Below are 21132 nucleotides of genomic sequence, written 5' to 3'. Positions count from 1 at the left end.
TAACGTAATGTGTTTGTGCTTGTGTTACAGCAACAGCTCTGGCTGAATGAGACTTACACAGGTGGATGTAAAAGGCGCCCCACTGCTGGGAGCTGGCGTGAAAGTTGCCGCCCTCCACGTGTAGATAGCGCGTGCTGACTGTTTGGGACCGAAGACGGTTGAACAGTGCCACCTTGGTCCCTGATGCAATGCACACTGTGGACAAACATGAACAAGAACACACAAAAAGACGGGCCGGTTACATAACAGCCCAAACATGACATTACATGTCAGCTGTGTTAACAGGATGATAATCTCAGCAGAAGAGGTGATGTGTACACTACAGGTGTGCTACTTGTGACATAACTGGGTTACTGGACACATTTAAGTGAAGCTACACTGCCCTCTAGTGGTTAGAAAAATAATACTGATAATAAGCTTAATAATAACCGGTTTAAAAACAATAGGAAAAATGTTCAGCAAATAAAGTAATTAAAATAAATAAATACAAAGTAAAGAAATGTAAAGAAATTTAAAAAAAATACATAAAACAAGATTTAAATAAATTCCATAGTAAAATAAGTAAATCAGTCAGCAATATTAAAAAAAATACAAATTACTGACATTTTAAAGGCTGAAAAGGGTTTTTCTAAAAACAATGAGTTTTTATGCCCTTTAAGTGCCTAAGTTTCTGTTTTGTGCTACACTTATACTTTTTATCCTTTTTCTTAAATCCTTTTTTTTTTTTTTTTTTTTAAATCCTGCTATCAGATGTGAAATCTATTGCAAGAACATAAATTTGACTGAAGAATATAACCACAAAGTAAAGATGTCTGCAACATTTTTGTACTACAACACACCACAGCTACTTACAAACAAAAGAGATTAGTGTACATGACCATCAAAACTCATCAGTATCCCCGGCACAAGTAACTGACAAATAAAATGTGCGTTGAGACACAGACGAATGCAAACTTACGGTCAGCGTTTTTGAGGGACTGCTTCTTTTTGGAGGGCTTGGAGATGACTTTGATCCTCTTGCTGAGGAAGACACCGATGTCAGTGCTGTTGCCGTAGAACATCTTGACAGACAACATGAAGTGCTTTCTCTTGTCGGAGTCGGATATGTACAAGGTTTTGGCAGTGCAATAATTCTGGGTGGACATGGTGGGGAGGCAGAAATCACAACACATTAGATCTTTCTTTTTTTCTTGCTGCAAATGATTAATTCTGTGAAACCTTTCCTAAAATAGATATACACACAAAGTGACACAAGAACACAGTTCACATTCCTATATTTTCTTTACACTGTTACACAATTTACACCACTGTCAACAGAAACATGGTTAGAAAAAATAACCTTCAAATGCACTGAAGACAAAATGACAGACTTCCAGTAAAGTGCATGGAGTGAAGGTGTGTAGCAATGGCAGCTTCATGTGAATAACTACAACAGGTTTTCATGTGAAGGTAAATAACAGAGTGACACTGTGTGTGTGTGTGTGTGTGTGTGTGTGTGTGTGTGTGTGTGTGTGTGTGTGTGTGTGTGTGTGTGTGTGTGTGTGTGTGCGCGCGTGTTGTACCTTTCCCTCTAAGTTTAGCTGTTGCATTTCTTGGTCGCTGTTGCCGATGCCGATGAAGGCACAAGGCTGCGACTCCTGCTCGGAGCAGCCGTCCCGCTCCATCTGTTCCTTCTTTTTCTTCCAGCCACTGCCCATCAGGTAAACGCACGGAGGAGGGCAGAAGAACCTGGACACATGCACACATATTTATGAATTTTGGACTCAAATCCTTAGACCATCTGAAAAATGCGCTGTTTTCTCCTTCATTGATGTTCACTTAAGCATCTGCTAATGTAAAAAACACTCAAGTGGCTACCTGATGAGCTAAGTGGGTCCAAATGTTTGCAACAATTTTTGCCCCTGTAACTTGTATTTTAGTCTGTTACTTTAAATATAAGTATATTTTTATTTCCACTTGACTGGACGAAAAAGAAAAAATAACATCTGCATGGCTTTAAGATGGACTATGACATTATTTGTCCTAAAAAAAGAAAAAGAACAAACACACATCAACAGAGTAATAATATTTTTGAAAAGTACATTTCAAGGACACAACCGCTGAACAAGACAGCAATTTAGTCTGGATGTGAGCAAAAAAATAAATAAAAGAGGTCAATGTGCATCTCTTAATTTACACCAGAAGAGGGCAGACCTGTGCTAAACTTCAACAAGACAGTCATAAACTTTCATCATCATACGGTTATATACAATTGAACTAAGCACTATTTCCTCAAGCTGTCAAGCCTAATTTAGCAGCTGTTAACATGAGCAGTCAGATGAAACTCATCTGTTGAAATAAATATAACCCATTATTCAAGAAAAAAGGTAACTTTTTCAATTTCGGGATTTCGTACTTTTATTGCTCTTCTCCGTTGAAATGCTTTCTAACATCAAGTACAGAACTTCATTAAGAAAAATGACAACTTAAGCCTTGTCAAAAATGTGAAATCAACTCATTACTGAACCAACATAACTTCAAATAAAGTCATGTGCGTCAGTGTGGAACTGGAAAGGGACCTATTTCGCAACACCACTGTCTGTCTCTGTGGGTGTTTGTCTACTTTCACCTCCTATAAAAAGTGCAGACAGAAAGAGGGAGACAGCACATTTGCATTCTCCATGCACCCACTTTCTTGGGCTCCCTTATTACAATATAGACAGAAGTAATCAGAGGTGCGAGACAGACGTACTGTGAATGTGATCGACCAGAAATCCCTTTAGCTTAGCACACTCATTCAGACACTTGTTTGTGATCCGGATGGACGCTCTACTGGTTATAAATATGTGGTTTTCAGCCTTGCATCCGCATGGCATTGAGTAACTCACAATGCAGCAACACTGGCACTGAACCTGTACAAGTGTGCATGTGACAAGAGTGGTTGAATGGTTCCTCTCACTGCCATTTGCCTCAGTAGTGTCACTTTAAGTGGACAATACAGCTACAATTTATCGGAGGAATTCATCTAAATCTCAACCTTTCGCCATCTTTCTCTCCTGTTGTGCTCCAACTCTCTGAGGTGTCTCAGAGTTGGCCCGCAATGGCTGATTTGCCAAGAGATAGGCCTGATGAGATAGCAAGCAGCGCTACAGCTCGGGCCAAGAAAACAGGCGGAGGATGGAGAGCTGAAGAGAGTTGCATAATGAGTGAGAGGGGGGAGGAAAAAGCTATAAAAAGTTTGAGAGTGAGAGGTAAAAAGGTGAGAGCAGAGTTACAGAAAGGGTTTGAGGCAGAAAAGATGAGTTGGAGAGAAAAAAAGTGATCACCCTGCACTTGCGTGGAAATTACAAACAAAGACAGACAGCAACAGGGTAAGTAGCACCGTATAACTCGGAGACCTGTTACACCGAAATGCTCCATGGTTTCACCAGCACATTCCAGCGAGAACCTTTTATCTCCCCTATATTCCCATCGCCCCTAACTCCCTCTCCCTGCACCCTTTCCTTCCGCCTCTCTGTGGCCTTCACCTGAACGTGGCCTCACACACGAGGTCGCCACTCATTTCCTCCTCTGACCTTTTGCTATGGGAGGTCAGAAAGGCCCAGGTAACCACACTGTGCGCAGGCAAGCTGGAATGTGTGGTTTCCATTCACCCCTTAGCCTGAATGCAATAAAGGCAGCCAAGTCTGTGTTTCTACATGATGCCAATAACTCCCTTTAAGGCTTAGCTGTTTGCAATCAGTGTCCTCAACAATAGGTCAGTGTGTATAAAGGCTTGTTAAACAGCATTTATAATAAGAGGTTGACACATTTTAACAAGTGAATTTTTACACCTTATTTGAAAAAAAAAAACAACAACAAGAAATCGAAATTGCAGTGAGACACGACAAAATTCAAATATACAACGGCTCTTTTTTTAGGAGAGTTTTTTCCTCTCACGCAGACGCAGCACATACGTGGTACTTGGCTGCCGGCTGTAGCCTCTGCGGTGTGTTCCACTGCAAATTTTTGGCCAAGACAAAGGCGACGACAGCCGACCGGAGGCGACATCACAGTAGTCCTTCGTTGCCACTAGTCCCCGGCCGTCGGCTTGGTGTGTCAGGGCCTTAAGGCTGCAGCCAGCAGCCGCTTAGCTTAGTATAAAGACTGGAAACGGGGAAACAGCTAGCCTGCTGCCGGCCAAAAAATTGTCTGGCAATTAACTCCTTGTAAAACTACATTTCAGTTTGTGATTAACAATAAGGGATACTTAGTCAATTAGTGAGCTTAAGGAGGTGCTGGTAGATAGATTTTGTTGCCTTTTGTTAAGTAACTGGCTGCTGGCTATAGTTTCAAATTTATTGAATGGACATGAAAGTGGTGTCAATTTTCTTATCTAACTTTCAGCAAGAAAGCAAATTTCACAAAATGATTAACTATTCCTCCAAGAGTGAAAGGAAATCCGTCTTCTGAATGTCAAGTGTTACTCCTACCCAGATAGCCAGAGAGATTACACAAACTGACGGTGATCTATCTGTTAAACCTTCAAAAACATTCTCAGCCTTACTTTATGTTCTCATATCCAACAACTTCCAATGATTATCAAGGCCTGAGGTAACTTTGATCATACCAGGGTCATACCTTTTCTCATTGCCATAGGATTTCTGTGCAACTTTTGCGTGCAGGATCATGACAGTTTGGTCACCTCGCTCCTTCAGGTAATTCCTCATCGCTTCTCTGCAAGATGAAAAGAGGGAAACAGAAAAAAAGAGAGAGAAAGTTGTCCATTAACAAGCCATTTTGTGATCTAGCAGATGAGGGGATATTGGGTGCGTGGAAACTTAAAGCTGAAGCAGAGGGAGCCTCAAGGCTTGATGTGGGGCGGGGGTCACTGTGTATCGTCGAGCAGGTTTTAAAAAGGCGACGCTTTAGTGTAAAAAATAAAAATAAAACGTGTGAAGTATGGAATGAGAACATACAGAAACACACATGCACACATACAGTACACTCGCAATGACCTCTGGAAAGCCTGCACATTCTGCTAGCCAAAAAAAGCTATGTTCTCCCCCAGCTGGGTCAGTTTGAGATGGGGGTGGGCTGAAACGTTAATGACCGGCTCAGGGGGACAGTGAGGAGCATGAGGGACGAGAGAGGGGAGAGGAGGAAACAAGGAAGAGTAGGGGTTGGGGGGGGGGTTTTAAAGAGAGAAGGAAAAAGAAAACACCAGAGCTGAAAAAACAAAAACAACAGAGCTGAGCTCACCAGCAAAGATTCCTCATCTCGTGTCAAAATGTTGCAAGGTCCACGCTCCAATTACTTCTGTCAACTCCAAACCCTCCCACACCTCCTTTACACAAACAAGCCTCAAATTATTTGAATATCTGGGAGACCAGTAGAGCTTATGCTGGTCTGAAAAGCAAGAGGTCAAAGATCAGGCTTAGATGCACAGTTAAGACGCATCATACGCATGGACATTAACACACCCTGACCCAACCCACGCACATGCACAGATGTCAGTGACACCTGACACGCCAGGGTGCTTCAGAGGGCTTCCCACTCAGACACAGCTTTCCACTCTGCCACGCAATGCTGGGCCACACGCTCGGGTTGGACAGGGCCTTTTGTTATGAAAAGCAAGGGGCCCCTCGTGTGTGTGTGTGTGTGTGTGTGTGTGTGTGTGTGTGCGCGTGTGTGTTTAGGAGGGGGGCACAGAAGAGGAGGAGGAAGGCTGAGAGGGATTTTGGTTTATCCATTTCATAATGGACTGGGAAACGTTTAATTCCTCGCCTCACTGTGTGATGGGACAATTATTTTTTGGGATAAAAGCTGTAATTTAAAAAAGGAGTGATAGAATGATTATATAGGGTATTTCACACTGTTCCTTAAGGTCTCCTAATAGGGTATGTAACATTGGTTGGGCTGAAAATGGCCCGGCTGCTGTTCCTAATGCAACCCTGTGAAAAAGCCCTGGATGAAACGAGAGCTTTTCTGCCTTATATGATATGCTCATGAATATTTAGATGAGCTGCACACGGATTGTTTGGTTGAAGCACACACACACACACACACACACACACACACACACACACACACACACACACACACACACACACACACACACACACACACACACACACACACACACACTTTATACATTGTTCATCTCCTATTTCATTACTAAATAAAGCTCAAATATGGGACGTTTTACGAAAATTGATGGTTAGTTGCAAATTTGGTCAGACTGCGTCGGAGTTCGGGAGCTCCACGGTCTGACGTGCAGCCCGGCCTGTTGTCTTTCACAGACCCCGCTGTGAGCTAGCTGGAGCTCCGTCACGGCCGGCAGCCCGCGGCGCTCCATACCCAGCGCAAAGTCACCATTTCTGGGTTACTGGACAACCAAATGCCGCTGCCCTGACGGAGCTCCACGCCCGGCAGCTCGCTGTTCTCCCTCCCCTCTTCCTGCTAAATGGCTGGTGTGTGCGAGTGAGAGCGGAACTTGTAGTTTGAAAAACCACAGGTTCCAGTTAATCTTATAATGGATATGCGTGTTGAGTTATTTAAACAAATGATTGGGGAAATAAACGCCTCTTGTCCGTGAGTCAGCAGGAACTGGCGGCTGTCACGTCAGACTGTGGAGCTTCTCGAGTCCGACACAGTCCTAACAAATTTGCAACTAGCCATCAATTTTCGTAAGAAGGCCCATATTTGACCTCTACATAGTTGATTTCTCGAATAAAAAAGTCTCAGAAGTGAATTTAGTAATGAAATAGTAGACGAACAATGTTTAAAAAATTCTGATATCTGCGCGACCTAGGTTCAGAAGACCAGGTAAATAAGGTACAGCCACCGAGTTGACATCAACCATGAGCTTTGTTGAGATTTACCTGTTTTCATTAGCAGTTTCAAATTGTGAGATTTGCATAGGAAATAGGTGTCACAAAATTAGTTTCTTTTCTTAAATCAAGCCAGGGGGAAAAAGGTGTTTACATTAATTGACCTAACCTTCCATCTGGGGCTAAAGTGAACGATACACTCACCAGTATCATACTCCGATACAGACACAATAACCCAAGGGAGGCTCCTGAGCTCACATCTATGATTGATTATATGGAGAATACACAGTTCAAACCTGCAGAGCACATGTCACTGGACACCTCTGATGATGCCTGTGACCGACATTTGCCGGAAGGGTGACTTCCCAGATAAAACAACACACAGACACACACGCTGGGGTTGCATGGTAAGCAGCTTAGCCACTAGGGCACCTTGACGCAGTTAAAAATGCCAAATTTTACATTCCAGATTCCCAAATATGAGGGTTTGATGCTTTTCCTTGACATATGTGGCAGTACAATGAATATAATTGAGTTTTAAGACAAAACCAGCAGTATTAAAACAGTACCATACGTTATAGGGAAATAAACAGCATTTTTCAGATATTTTATACAGACCAAACAATAAATCACTGAATCCATAAAATAAGCAGCAGATTATAAGGAAAAACCAAACTCAGCTTTATATGCAAACAATCTAACCCATTTATTTCCAAGTGTGCTGGTAACTAAACAGCCCTGCTGGATATGCCCTGTATTTGAACACCACCTTGCAAAGTCTAAATATTACCTTGTTAATCACTTCCCCCAAAAAGCTAAAAGTTGATCAGCCACATACCTCTGCCTCTTATATCGATGTCATCTTATATGCGGGTCAAGACCGTGAGTAAATATTCAAAATACATTTGTGCATGCATAGTTATCTTATGACCCAAGAATCTCACAATAGTGTTGGTTAGGTTTTCGTGCGACAGCCCTGACTTGTGGTTAACACTGTTTCACTACTCACCAAACAGTTCCAGACCACTGTGGCTACGTTGGGGAGAGACGGTTCCCCCATCAAGACAGAAATGCTCCACCATATGCCTAAGCTTTCACTCACAGTGGTTCTTCGTGTATTGTCATCTGCAATGCCCTGCTATCCACTTCACAGCTACCCATAAATAACCCCTGAATAGATAACAAAGATGTCCCACATGTGGCAGCACTCAAATGAAACAGAATACTCTGGGATCAAATGAATTATATAAACCCAGTGGTGGGTCCATCTTTACAAACTTGTGTTGTGTAGCCAAGCATTGTTGAAACCCACAGAATTTTAGATTTAATTCTAGTGGGGAAGCAAAGGTTTACAAAGATACCAAATAGGTCAAATGCGTATAAAATGATGCTCTAAAATATTTCCATCAGACATAATGTTGCAGCCATAAAAATCATGTATCCTAGGGGTGGTACGGTTCATGAAAAAACATCCAAACCGCTCGGTCCGCTTGTCTCGGTTCGGAGCGTGCCGCACGGTTCGACGCATGCGCAACGTAGCCTCATGTCTGTCAGGTGCCCGTATGTGACCTCAGACAGTGTGTTTCCCTTTTTGGACAAGTTACCAACAAAATGTACAGCCAAAGTCCGTGGAAAACAGACTGTCCTGCCAACCTGTATACATTTTAACATCAATGCAGACTGTAACGTTTTTTCACTCTAAAGTCACTGAAGCGGCTGCAGTTTCAATCGTGCCGGCTCTCTGCAGCGGGCGGGGCTGCTCAGTTCCTCCCGCAACTGACGCGCGCACACACACACACACAAACACACATGGTGGATGCAGGAAAAACCGGAGATGAGATGTACAGGAGGACCTGACAGCTACGCTCGTTATTGTAAGTGCAATGATGAGTTAAAGTCCAATAAGTACTTTATCAAACCGTATGACTGTGTGTCCCAGCCCAGGAAATTAAGAATGTAAACTTTTTTTATGTTTAACGTATTCTGACTTATTCAAAAGATGGAGCTTTAAGAGTTCCTCTCTTAAATGATACCATTTTTGTAAGAGTTACACTGAAGTTGGCAGTTTGATAAATGCAAGTTATTTCAATTTATATTCTGTAATATTTCAATCTTCATGGGCTAAAAAGGCACATAAGCTTCTGTAGATGGCAATACACATTCTCCTTTTTTTTGCCAAATAAATGAAAAGTATGTTGAAATCATCAATGTCTTCCCTCTTGCTGTATCAAATCTCACCTAGCTTTCCTCAGAGATGGTCCTAATAATGTGCTTAAAGTCAAGTCAAATTCAGTTTATGTATAATTACATGATATAACTATACAATTATTTAATACTGTATCCTACATTGTGGATAATTAAGCTATATATCATATGCTGAAGTATATTTCTGGAGTGCTAAAGATTAAAAGAAAAAATAAGAACCGTACAGAACCAAAAACCATGACCCTAAAACCGTGATACGAACTGAACCGTGGGTTTTGTGAACTGTGCCACCCCTAATATGCACATGACAATGTCATACAGGTTTTTTTTTTTTTTTTTATGTAGGTGGGGAAATTTAGGGTGAAATCAAGACCTCAAAAGATTAAAAGCATATAAGAGGGAAAAACAATCACTTAAACATGAATTAATGACAATGACACTCCCAGTGCATAACATGCAGATGAGTATAATGTAGGCATATAAACTTTAGTCAAAATGACTAAGGCTATTCACAGCATAACAGTTGAAAAATGTGTAGATGTAGCCAATTCATCATCTACACAGAATTGCCCATTTACTAATAAGCATAGTCTTGTATGCTTGTGCAAAGATATGTTTGAGTAGTAACTAGTATAAAGTCATTAAGGACAGTGATACAATAATTAATGAATAAAAATGGAAATAGTTCCAGCAATGAGCAACAAGGTTAAAAATATTTTACATTTTTGGCAACAAGATTTTATGAGACAAAGTGACATTCAGAGAGCAAGATAGAGATTAGGTGTCTTTCTGAGCGCCGAAGATGGGAAGGAGAAATGAGAGAGACAGTGACCAGTGCACAGCTCCACTTTTTATGCAAGTAGTGTGCAGACACACAAAATGACAAACATAAAGACATACATAAAAAGAATATCAACATGCATATAAACATTAAGGACAGGGGAGAGAGAGAGAGAGAGAGAGAGAGAGAGAGAGAGAGAGAGAGAGAGAGAGAGAGAGAGAGAATGTGTCTGTGTGAGAGCACAGGAGAGAATTTAGGGTCAATGACGTGACGCACATTTTTTTGTGTCTATAAGGTTAAATTAAATTTAAATACATTTAATTTAACCATAATTAAAAGGTTATTATACATATTTCCAATATATTTTAAAATGATGCTGATATTTATTTTAATAATTTAGGGAATCCTGTCAGTCATGCTAGCTTCCTGAAATGTCAAGTGGTGTAACCACCATTTAAGGTGCCATTTTGTTAAAATCAGCAAGAAGACCACATGACAGGAAGTTACATCAGAGAAAAGGACCCCTGATCAGCATAACTGCTGCATCACAAGGTTAATAACTCTCTGATAAATATAAGTTAATAAGACATTTTTAGGTTAAGTTCAGTTCTTTGGTTCACATGTCAAATGGTATGACCCAAGTAAAACATAGAAAAAAATTATGTTGAATAAATATTTGTATTTAGTGTAAAAACAGTGTTTTGATTATTTACACCAAGGCCATATGCTGATATATGTGTCCATTATAATGCCTGACTAATTTGATTTTACATTGAAATGTCAAATGGTGTAACCGGTTACTGGTCCAAGAGGTTATATGAACTTAATTACTATTTAGAACTATTTGTATGTGTTCTTTGTTTGAATGTTTTAAAAGTGGTGGTAATTTATCCAACACTTAATTAAGATAGCTTATTTAGCTTGGCTAGGCTAAGTCATTATAGTGCAAGGCCTTAGTGTTTAAAAAAAGTTTTACCCTTAAATTAAAATTTCCATATCATTCCATTGCAATGTTACAATAATTTCTTAACAATTTAATAACACAGAATGAGGCAGTTGAACTGTGACCTCTAATGTGTTACAAGAACAGCAACTTTAAAATACCTAACAAATTCAAGGATTATTTAAGTATAAAATGTTACTTAAATATTAAAAATGCCATTGAAAAAATGCAGTTTATCAAATTGAATTCCAATAAATGCACCAGAATAAGTTAAAGAGGTCATATTATGCTCATTTTCAGGTTAATAATTGCATTTAGAGGTTGTACCAGAATAGTTTAACATGGTTTAATTTTCAAAAAACACCATATTTTTGTTGTACTGCACATTGCTGCAGCTCCTATTTTCACCCTGTGTGTTTAGCTCTCTGTTTTAGCTACAGACTGAGATCTCACTTCTATTCCATCTTTGTTGGGAGTCGCACATGCGCAGTAGCTAGGTAAGGACTACTAGCCAGTCAGAAGCAGAGTATGAGGGCGTGCCACGCTAGCAGCTAGGCGAGCATTATAACGTGTGTTACAAAGTGACCACGTTTGTCTCTGAAGTAAAGGCTGGACTACAATAGAGCTGTTTGGAGCAGTTTGTGAACAGTGTTTTCTGTTGGAGATGGTAAGTCCCTTTGGGGAGGACTTTGGGCTTTTTCACTTTGTACACCTATGACATCCCAAAAAGCATAATATGAGCTCTTTACCTGTAAACATGTTAAAGGGCATGCACAACCCTAAACAGACTTGCTTCTCCCTCTCTCTTTCATCTATCTACCTCTTTCTCACACACAAATACTATTCACACACAATTTGTTAAGATGTTAGTTGTTTAATTTAATCTAATGAGTTATAATATATTTAAATATTTGTCATTGAAATGAAATTTAACGCCAAGTTCAGTAGTTTAGTGTCACTTACAAGCATCACGTCAGGTGGTGTAACTGGTTTGTGTCAAATGGGGTAACCAGTATTTTTCTTGAAAAAATAATAATGTGCAGGTAAATTTATGTTTGATAAAATGTAATACTCTACTCCACTGTAGAAACACAATTTTAAGACTTTTTACACAATTTGTCCAAGATTATTTAGAAAACAAATGTTTCCAGCACGTCTACCACTTGATATTGCAACAACAAATATAATTTAAATTTAGAAGTAATCCTAATCAAATCTATTTTTGGCTGAAATTTGGAAATAGGTAATAGTTATATTTGTATGAGTGCACTCACAAACTGTGAAATGAAATATTAAATATTAATCATTCCTTTGTGGTTACACCACTTGACATTTTAGGTCCATTTGGTCCTACCTTTGTTAAAAAAAATGGTGAAAATCCTATTTCAAATGAAATAAAATGTACAATAACACAAAATATACATTTTAACGAAACTCAAGGATGCCTTCAAAAAATCTTTTTCAAAGTTTTTTCATTTTTTCATCTGCCCAACCCTTATTTGTCACTGACCCTTTAATAAAAAATATACACTGCAAACTGGGAAATCAATGCCCTATTTCATCAGGAAGATGAGACAGGAAGTTAGAGTAATGGCCACTTTAATTTATCCATTCAACAGCAGGCACTGCAGGGGTTGGGCATGTGTGTGTGAGACGGGCTGGGTTAAGCCAGGCTACAGATGCAACAGAGCAGACAGGCATCTGTCCTGTACATCTGCCACAGTGTCTACAGCAGAGCGGTACTGTCACAAGACCCCCCTGTAAACACACACACACACACACACACACACACACACACACACACACACACACACACACACACACACACACACACACACACACACACACACACACACACACACACACACACACACACACACACACACACACACACACACACGGGCTGCTCCCCTAACATAGGAGGCCGCTTATCCAGCCTATATTGTTAATGTGGTGTTGCGTCTGTTTGTGTGTAGATTTGTGCACGTGTACCTGTGTGTATGATTGTGCACGTCTGTGTGCACTCATTTCCAGTGTATGTGTGTCATGTATTGTATTTCCAGTCGAGTAGCCTTCCTGACAGAGCGGCCCTACAGGACCCATGGCTTTAGCTGCCCTCAAACGCCCCTGCAGAACGATGCACTATTTTAGCTGTCCGTGCTGCTGCCTGACAAAAAAATCGTAGGGGCTGCTGTTGTTGCAAGCGAGTGTGACGTGAGTGTGTGAGTGAACATGCAGACATGAGGACACTGAGCCAGATACAAACAGACACGACACCATGATACACAGGGGTACAAAGATACATACACACTAAAGGAGTTGTGCTTTCAGCCTTTCAGCTGCTAGATTAAGAGTGTTTTGTGTCAGTCATATTTCTGGCCATCCAAACCATCAAATAGAGGGGCCGTTGGAAGGCAGCGGACTGGCAGCACATGAATGAAGAAGGGGACACATCAAAAGGTGCTGGGGCCTCTTTTTTTCCCAAAACCATGCTCGGCAGTTCCAGGCAGTATGCAACCCCTTATTTTCCCCACCAAGAGCCACGTGCAAAGGACAAGCGCACACACGCACGTCTGTTCCCAGTAACAATGAAAAACACCAACAAGCTAACAAGTGCGCACACGCACACACACACACACACACACACACACACACACACACACACACACACACACACACACACACACACACACACACACACACACACACACACACACACACACACAGTTGCTCCAAATGACTTGGAACAAACATAAGAGGAACAAAATAATCAAAAACTTGCGGCACTGCTAGTCAAAGCTATGCTGAATGCAGGGCACAGCTTAGGGCTTTGAGTTTTAGAGTGAAAGTCCTTGCCTACAAACAACTGCTTGTGTTAAAATGAGCTTTTAACACAAGCATGTCTCAGAGTGAAAAACTACAGAGATCTAACTCCTGAACAATCAATAGCAGAACAAAAATTATGTAATACTGCGGGGGTCAACCGATAACAGCTGTCCAATGGTGGAAGTATGGACGATCAGGCCAGAATCACACAACGTTGTTGTTTGGTACATTATAGGGATGTAACGGTACACCACGGTAAAAATGTTGAAGATAACAATTACCGTTTTCATTTACCGGTATAATACCATTATTATCACGGTGGATTACCACGGTGTGGAAACCGCGTGTTCCCGGCTTCACCCGAGTCTCTTGAAGTTGCCGAGCAGGCGCACTGCGTAGCCTACAGTGCGTTTCTTGAAGTTGGAATCACGGCGGAGGGAGGAGATGACAGCGCTCAGACAGGACATTTATCAGCTTTGTAAAAAAGGCCACAGTAACACTTGCTCTCTCTCCTGAGATGATTGACCAATCATTGGGAGTCATTGCTTTGATCTCCTGCCAATCACTCGCACTCCGACAGGAGAAGGTGACAGAACAGAGGTTGTAGACAGACTTTTTTTCTTTATCATTCCTTTCCCATTTTCGGACTTGCTGAAGAGATGTGTGCAGCCCAGAACGTAAGTCAATAAGTGTCCTGCTACAATGTGGATAAGTTTAGCCCGTGTTACGACGTGACATTTATTTGGGGGAGGTGGGAGAGAGAGAGAGAGAGAGAGAGAGAGAGAGAGAGAGAGAGAGAGAGAGAGAGAGAGTATCACCTTTACAATATTGCTGTGTTTCTTATCGCATAGCTGACAGATGTTCAGATGGATGGATGGATGGATGGATGGATGGATGGATAGGGCAATTTGCTAGCAAGGTGCATTTGCCAGTAAACAGACTAGCGCTGGGGAGCCACATGCTTAGCTATTAAAAGGTGTATTACACAGTTTGCTCGGTTATGGATATGTGTGCTGTAATAGATGTGGCTTATTCTTGGTCTGCGTTACTAAGCAATACGTTACATTTATGTTAATTATTACAGAGAAATTAATGTAATTCTTAGTATTGTTTCTTGTTATATGCTGGTGGCTATAACATTTAGTTTTTGGTAAATAATGTTCATAGTAAGTCAGATGCTTATTAATGTGCATTATTATTTGCTTATATTTCAGAACCACAACCAACTTCACATGTAATGTCAAATACAACTTCATAGTTGACTTCATGTTCGAGTTGTAAATAAATCTTCCTGGATCTCAAAGTCAGACATCTCTGGTTCAAGTTCTTACCGGACACGCTACAGCGGTTTTCAATAGTTTTTACAAGACTATTGCCTATATTTTTGTAATATAATAAACACTGTTACACTTTTTTTGAAACCATTTCAGCTTGTGCTTTCTGAACATATTGAACACACTTTTAAGAATACCGTGATAATACCGAAAACCGTGATAATTTTGGTCACTATAACCGTGAGGTTAAATTTCCATTCCGTTACATCCCTAGTACATTAACGTACGGTTGTTTTTATCGTTATCGTGGCAACATGCAGCAAATCGGCATCTACATTTATTCTGTGGTCATTACAGATGTAGCTCTAACTTTTTCTGCATCACCACCAGAAATGGGGTGAGTAGTTAGTGTATTTTATGCATTGGTTTGTTTTTGTTAGTTTTTACCTTCCTGACATTAAACAGGGTTCATACGCATTTTAACCAATACTTTTCGGTACATTTCCATGACTATGGGTTCCAGAAAATGTCAGTCGACATTATACAATAAGAATACAAATCTGTGTTAAAGTTTACCCTCAGAAGTTTAACTATAAAATGAATGACAAAACTTTCTGGGTCTTTTTATGTTTCCAAAACCTTTCCAGACCAGGAATTTGCATTTTTCGAATTCCATAACTTTTCCAGGTTGTTTCAAAACGTATGAACCCTGATTAAACGGCTTTTGAAGGAAAAATCGAACAGCATTTAAAATGTTGTTAGATTTTTCCTGACGTGTTGTTCATGTATTGCTGTATTCACACAAATGTGTAAAGTACACATAGGTAGACATACAAATATCACCACGACAACAAAAGGAGTTAAAGGAAGAAAACGTTGAGTATCTAAACGTGTATGCGCACACTCACCTTGTTAGGCGCAGTGGCTGAGGGCGCTCCCCGAACTTCCTGCAAAGACAAAGGGAGAAGAAAACATGAGCGGGCTGGTTATTAACCACAAAACACACACAGCGTAAACACTAGGTATAGAACGGTTCAAGTAAAAAATCTGAACCGTTTGGTCCGCTAGTCACGGTTCAGGGGGGTTTATAGCCAAAGATATGCAGTTGTGGAGGATGCGGAATTACAGCATATGATTAAAGCTATATAGCGTAGTTTCTGTCTCCCCCATGCGGAATTCTAAGTAATGACAACAACACTGTCGGCGCGTCCACATGATACAAGCCTTCTGTGATCGCGCACAATTAATTAATAAGAAAACCTATTCTTTAAATAGAGTTTTGGCAATGAAGAAGTGTTTATGTTCCTTATTTTCTTTGCCATAAATGTTGCTAAATAAATAAAGGAAAGGCATGTTAAAACCGAAAACCATGACCCTAAAACTGTGATATGAACTGAGCTGCGAACCGGTCCACTCCTAGTAAATACTGCATTACACACTGACACGCACACGCCACTGTGGCCTTGACAGTGTGTAGTGGCACAGTGCTCAAATAAAGGTGGAGTGGCAGGATGTGTCGGTGTCAGCAGGCAGGTTAAAGCAGGTGAAAAGACACTGAACTTTACTCAAACTAATACTTCACAATGGCACATTAAAACAGGCTGCGCGTCACCACATGAAACCCAAGGAGTGGAGGCTTGATATTACAGTGACTACACATACTTATCTCGGTTACAAGTTTTTAAAACCTACAGCTTTAAATGTCTAATAAGTCATAGATGTGGGGGTGATACAGACCTCACTGTTTGACCATATGGCACTAAATCCATTAAGTCTGGAACACTACAAACTGATAACAATAGCTGTTAGGCTTCACGTGTGCTGATCTGAATCGTAAAAATGCATCTGAATTGATAATTTCCTGATGCCGCTTTCAGTTCAATAGTTCATAATAGCCGAAGGCAGATTTCACTTGGTCTGAGGCAACATGCAGCATTCTGAAAAGTAGATACCGCTGGGTTTTAACAGGGTAAACACTTCTGTATTCTAGATGTGAGGTACGACATAGTGCTTTAAAAATGGGCAGTTGGTTGTAAAAGGATCACTTTTTAACAAGGAGACGTAGTCATTTACATGTGTATGCAAATTCACAGGGATGTGTGCCAGAATATACTAAATTAAAATGTTTAAAAATTATTATTAAAAGCAGAGGGCACAGTGCTGAGCTGCCAACTGAACATGTAGTCTATGACACCGACATGACAAAAGTCTAACATTTTCTATCTGTCTAAAAATGAGACAACCACAAATAAGCACTGCTGACAGCATATCATTTATATGAAAGAGTTGTCATATGAATTAAAACTTTGGTAAAATATTAGTAGATGGAAACTTAAAGACCTGCAGCTGCCCGAAAAGACATTTTTGGAACTCACTGTTCAGGTGTTTTCTAAAAAGTCTGCAGCCTCTCCGTGGTGTACAGCTACCCGAAATGACACACAGGAAACCTAGTTCAACTTTCCACTAAGTATTTAAATCGACCTATTTGACAGTAAAAGTGTGTGTCGTGCAGCGGGGTGGGGGGTTTGCAATGAGGCCCCCAACCCTCTTTAGATCTAAAGAAAGCAAGGGCTGATCTATGTCATGTAAATCCAAAACTGGGAGGATGACACACGCGTAACAGCTCATTTTGCTGGATGTTGTGCGCTTTTAAGTGCTACATCTTCATGACATTACCACCAATTAATCATTAATTTCCCACTATTATGACAGCATCATATACCTTCACTCATTCCAAAGACCCTTTCCTAAAAGTGGACAGTCGACTTTACTGATTCATCAGGCTTCCAGGAGGCTGAACGGTGATTGAGTCATACATGAACTCTCAGTCAGCATGTTAAGGAAACCAGTGCCGAGACCACACATATAGTAAAAAGGCTGTAAACCCTGCAACATTTCATAGCTGACGTCAATTTTTATTCCCATACAGACAGAAGACTTTAACATGCCTCCAAATTGTTGTGGTTAACTTTCTGAAAGAAAAAAGGTGCATACTTCTGCACATTACTCTGCTGTCAGTTAGCTTCATTTTTCAATTAAGTGAACTCAAAATATCAGTCAGTGGTTCTTCCATTGTTGGTACAAAGTGCACTGGAGTAAGAGCCAGAACACAGTGGCCCAAATTAGGGCTGCAATTAACAACTGTTTTCATTATCAATTCATCTGTTGATTATTTTTTGATTAATCAATTAATGTAAAAAATGACATGTTCAAATGTCCTTTAAACAATTCAGTTTTTTGTCATGTATGAGAAAGAAAAGCATCAAATCGTCACATTTGACAGCCAGAAACAGCTGATGCTTGGCTTATTTTCTTTAATACATTTTCTGTCAATTGATAAATAGAGTAATTGTTGCAGCTCTAAATCCACCCCTATCAAACACATGTATTACTAGAGCTTGTTAAAAACATACTCGGATGAAAGTCTTTACCAGAGCGTTCAATCGGCCTCTCGCTACAGCAATAACAAACTATCCGAGCGCACATCACTGTAGATATGTGACCATACTCGCTCATAGACGACACATTCTTCAGCACCACTGTAATGCTCCTTCAGCGCACACAGCTTTGTAGTACAGCGAAAATAAGGTTTTTTTCTTTTCTTCAGATTGCTTACAGACTATATGCAAACGTTTTCAGTTCCTAATTGTTACAGAAATGCACCACTGACTGTTCAGTTTTTAAATCCTTTGTGACAAAAAAAAAGTCTCAACATTGCTCAGCAATCTACCTGGTAAGATATCAAATCAAACTGTTGCCTATGTTCATCTAATCTATTAAGGCACTACAGTTACATGCAGCGTATGGCACATGACTGGTATAAAGTGCAGGTAGGCCTACATGTATGCAGCACGTGGATGTGACTGCACAGAGAGGTGTGTGTGTGTATGTATGTATGTGTCTACAAGACAGACAGTGTAAGTGAGTCAGATTTTCTCCTTGTGCAGGAAGCGGTAGCGTTGCATGCTGCTGATAAGTATGTCAATACATCTTACACGCCATCAATAAACACACAGATGTGTGTCACTCGGTTGGTTAGGGGTTTCGGCACGCAGGCACTGTGTGAATTTGAAGAGAGAAAAGAAAGAAAAAAAAGGACGCACACACAAATAGAGGGATGAAAATAGCAAAAAGGCGATGGGAAAAAAGGCAATGAGGGGATAAAGGGCAGGAGAAAGCGAGATAAACTGAAAGCATGATTGGTGCAAGAGACAGAAAGAGGGAGAGGAGGTGGAATAATTATAAAGGAGGGCAATCAATAAGGTTCCCACAGTGAAACACTGATGCCTCAACTATCTAATGGATTCCAGACGGCTCTCTTCTCCCTTCCCCTCCTCTCCTCCCCCTTCTAAACCTCACATCGCCCCTTTAAAAAGGGAGCGATGGAGGAAAAGATACTGCAGGGAAAGCGAAGTGTGGGGTCAGATTAAAAGGCAAGAAGAAGTGGATGGCATGTTGTGGAGAGAAGAAGGAGAGGAAGAATGGGATCTACTCAGAGTTGAAGTGCAAGGATTTATAGGTGGATAACACAAGGAGAGTAAGGAGGAGGTGGTGAAGCTATGTCTGCACACAAACATCAAACAGTCATGGCTGCATTTACTTGCTATTTTTGGATGTAATGCTTTTATGTGTTTCTACAGTGTGCATGTATCAAAATTCACATCAATAATCTCACCTAGCTTAAAGTAGCCTACTTTATATTGCAGACAGTAAGACTGGCTTACTGCGAAGAATTGATGTGTAAAAAGACCGATGAAGGCGGTCAGAAGAGTTGGGGTTGCAAGTTCTGTGAAAAACCACAGTTTAGTTATATACATATCACTTCCATGAGCTCACTTTAACACACTCGCTCGAGACACAAACACTAAACACAGGAAACCACAATAGGTAGAAAAAAACAAAGACATGCTGACTCTTGCATCTGCAATTTCTTCAGGTAAGCTTGACTCTCTGAAATCGCATGCTTGATGGCAAAGTTCACAAAAGTTTAGACCATCATTCAATATCAAAATTAGCCAATTAATCACATTTTTGAAGTTAGTTATCGTATTCCTATATCATTTTGTAACCGTTTTTAAATATTTTAACAACACAAAATTTCTCAATTTATATTTCTTTGCAAATGATGCAAATGATGAGTATTGCAATATTTTATTTTGCAATACTCGATTTTCAAAAAGGCAATATCGATTTTTAATTTCTAAACGTTCAAAAATATTCATGTAAGACAGTGGTTCACGTGGATGTTGTGTTTAAACCCCCTACAGCTATGACCGATGACTATGCTGAGACGCACCACTAGTGTCCTTGCCTAACAGTGCCTAGCAGTGCTTGACTTTTTGCTAGAAGCTAACAATGTAGCTATGGCTGAACTTTGGCCTACTTTAGCATATCAACATTAGCTCACTAAGAACCTGTGAACCACAATCCCAAACTGGCAGTTTGATTTTCTGTGTACTGAATTGTTTACCTAAAGTAATCTTCTTTGACTTTTATGAACATAATGTCTTTTTTTTTTTTATAAATAAGAAGTTTTTCTAAAATTATACTTTAAAAAAATCCCAATATATATCGCCTTATGTGCAGTATCGAAATATTTTGCAATATATTTAATCATGACCCATATATCGTGATACGTATCGTATCGCCAGATTCTTGCCAATACACAATGTGTCATTTATCAGTTTCAAGGTGGAGAGAAAGACAGACTAACATAAGGCTGTAGAACTAATTGATGTAGTTTTATTTTATATTTATTTCAACGCGGTTTTGTACTAAAGAATAAAAGGAAAAGCAGCACATTTTAAGGATGTCTTTTTGACAGTGAATATCATAACCCTTGAGAGTGTCAAGGAAATGTCTAAAATAAGCATAATACAAAACTGGAAACTTCTTCATTCGACATTGCCTACCACTGCACTTTTAAAATGTATGTCAGAAGTTGTGAAACTGATGAATTGGCTGCATTTCTGCCACTTAAAAACAAAATATGGGGAAGCAATCATTGGCAAAGTTCATTCTATCTATTTAATGAAACTACCAACATACTCCAGTAGTTTGGTTGAAGTTGAACATGTAAAAGCATAATTTCCCCTATCTTCCCACTCATCTTTCCAGTCAAAGCTGAACATACAGATGCATTGAAATTAATTTGTCAACAAGGATATATATGAATATCCCTATGCCAACATAACTGCCTCCAAATAATGCAAGTGTCATTAATGTCAACGCCATAGGATAAAGCATTTTAGTTAAAAAACACACACACACACACACACACACACACACACACACACACACACACACACACAC

The 21132-nt window shown here is 40.1% G+C and overlaps 1 protein-coding gene across 2 annotated transcripts in view; it reads right to left on the bottom strand.

Annotated features, from left to right (window-relative positions):
• The window catches only part of rbpjb (recombination signal binding protein for immunoglobulin kappa J region b), a 58235-nt gene that overhangs the window by 11110 nt on the left and 25993 nt on the right, over positions 1–21132 (bottom strand). For both annotated transcript variants that reach the window (XM_028563955.1, XM_028563956.1), the window contains exons 2-6: positions 15729–15767; positions 4600–4695; positions 1563–1728; positions 959–1133; positions 58–195 (exon numbers count right to left, since the gene is read on the bottom strand). In XM_028563955.1, coding sequence (XP_028419756.1) covers positions 58–195; positions 959–1133; positions 1563–1728; positions 4600–4695; positions 15729–15767 — 614 coding nt within the window. The remainder of the gene's footprint in view (positions 1–57; positions 196–958; positions 1134–1562; positions 1729–4599; positions 4696–15728; positions 15768–21132) is intronic.

This window comes from Perca flavescens, chromosome 19 (assembly GCF_004354835.1).
Source record: "Perca flavescens isolate YP-PL-M2 chromosome 19, PFLA_1.0, whole genome shotgun sequence".
Lineage (NCBI taxonomy): Eukaryota > Metazoa > Chordata > Actinopteri > Perciformes > Percidae > Perca > Perca flavescens.
Note: the sequence above shows the minus strand (reverse complement) of the source record. Positions and strands in the feature narration are given on the sequence as shown.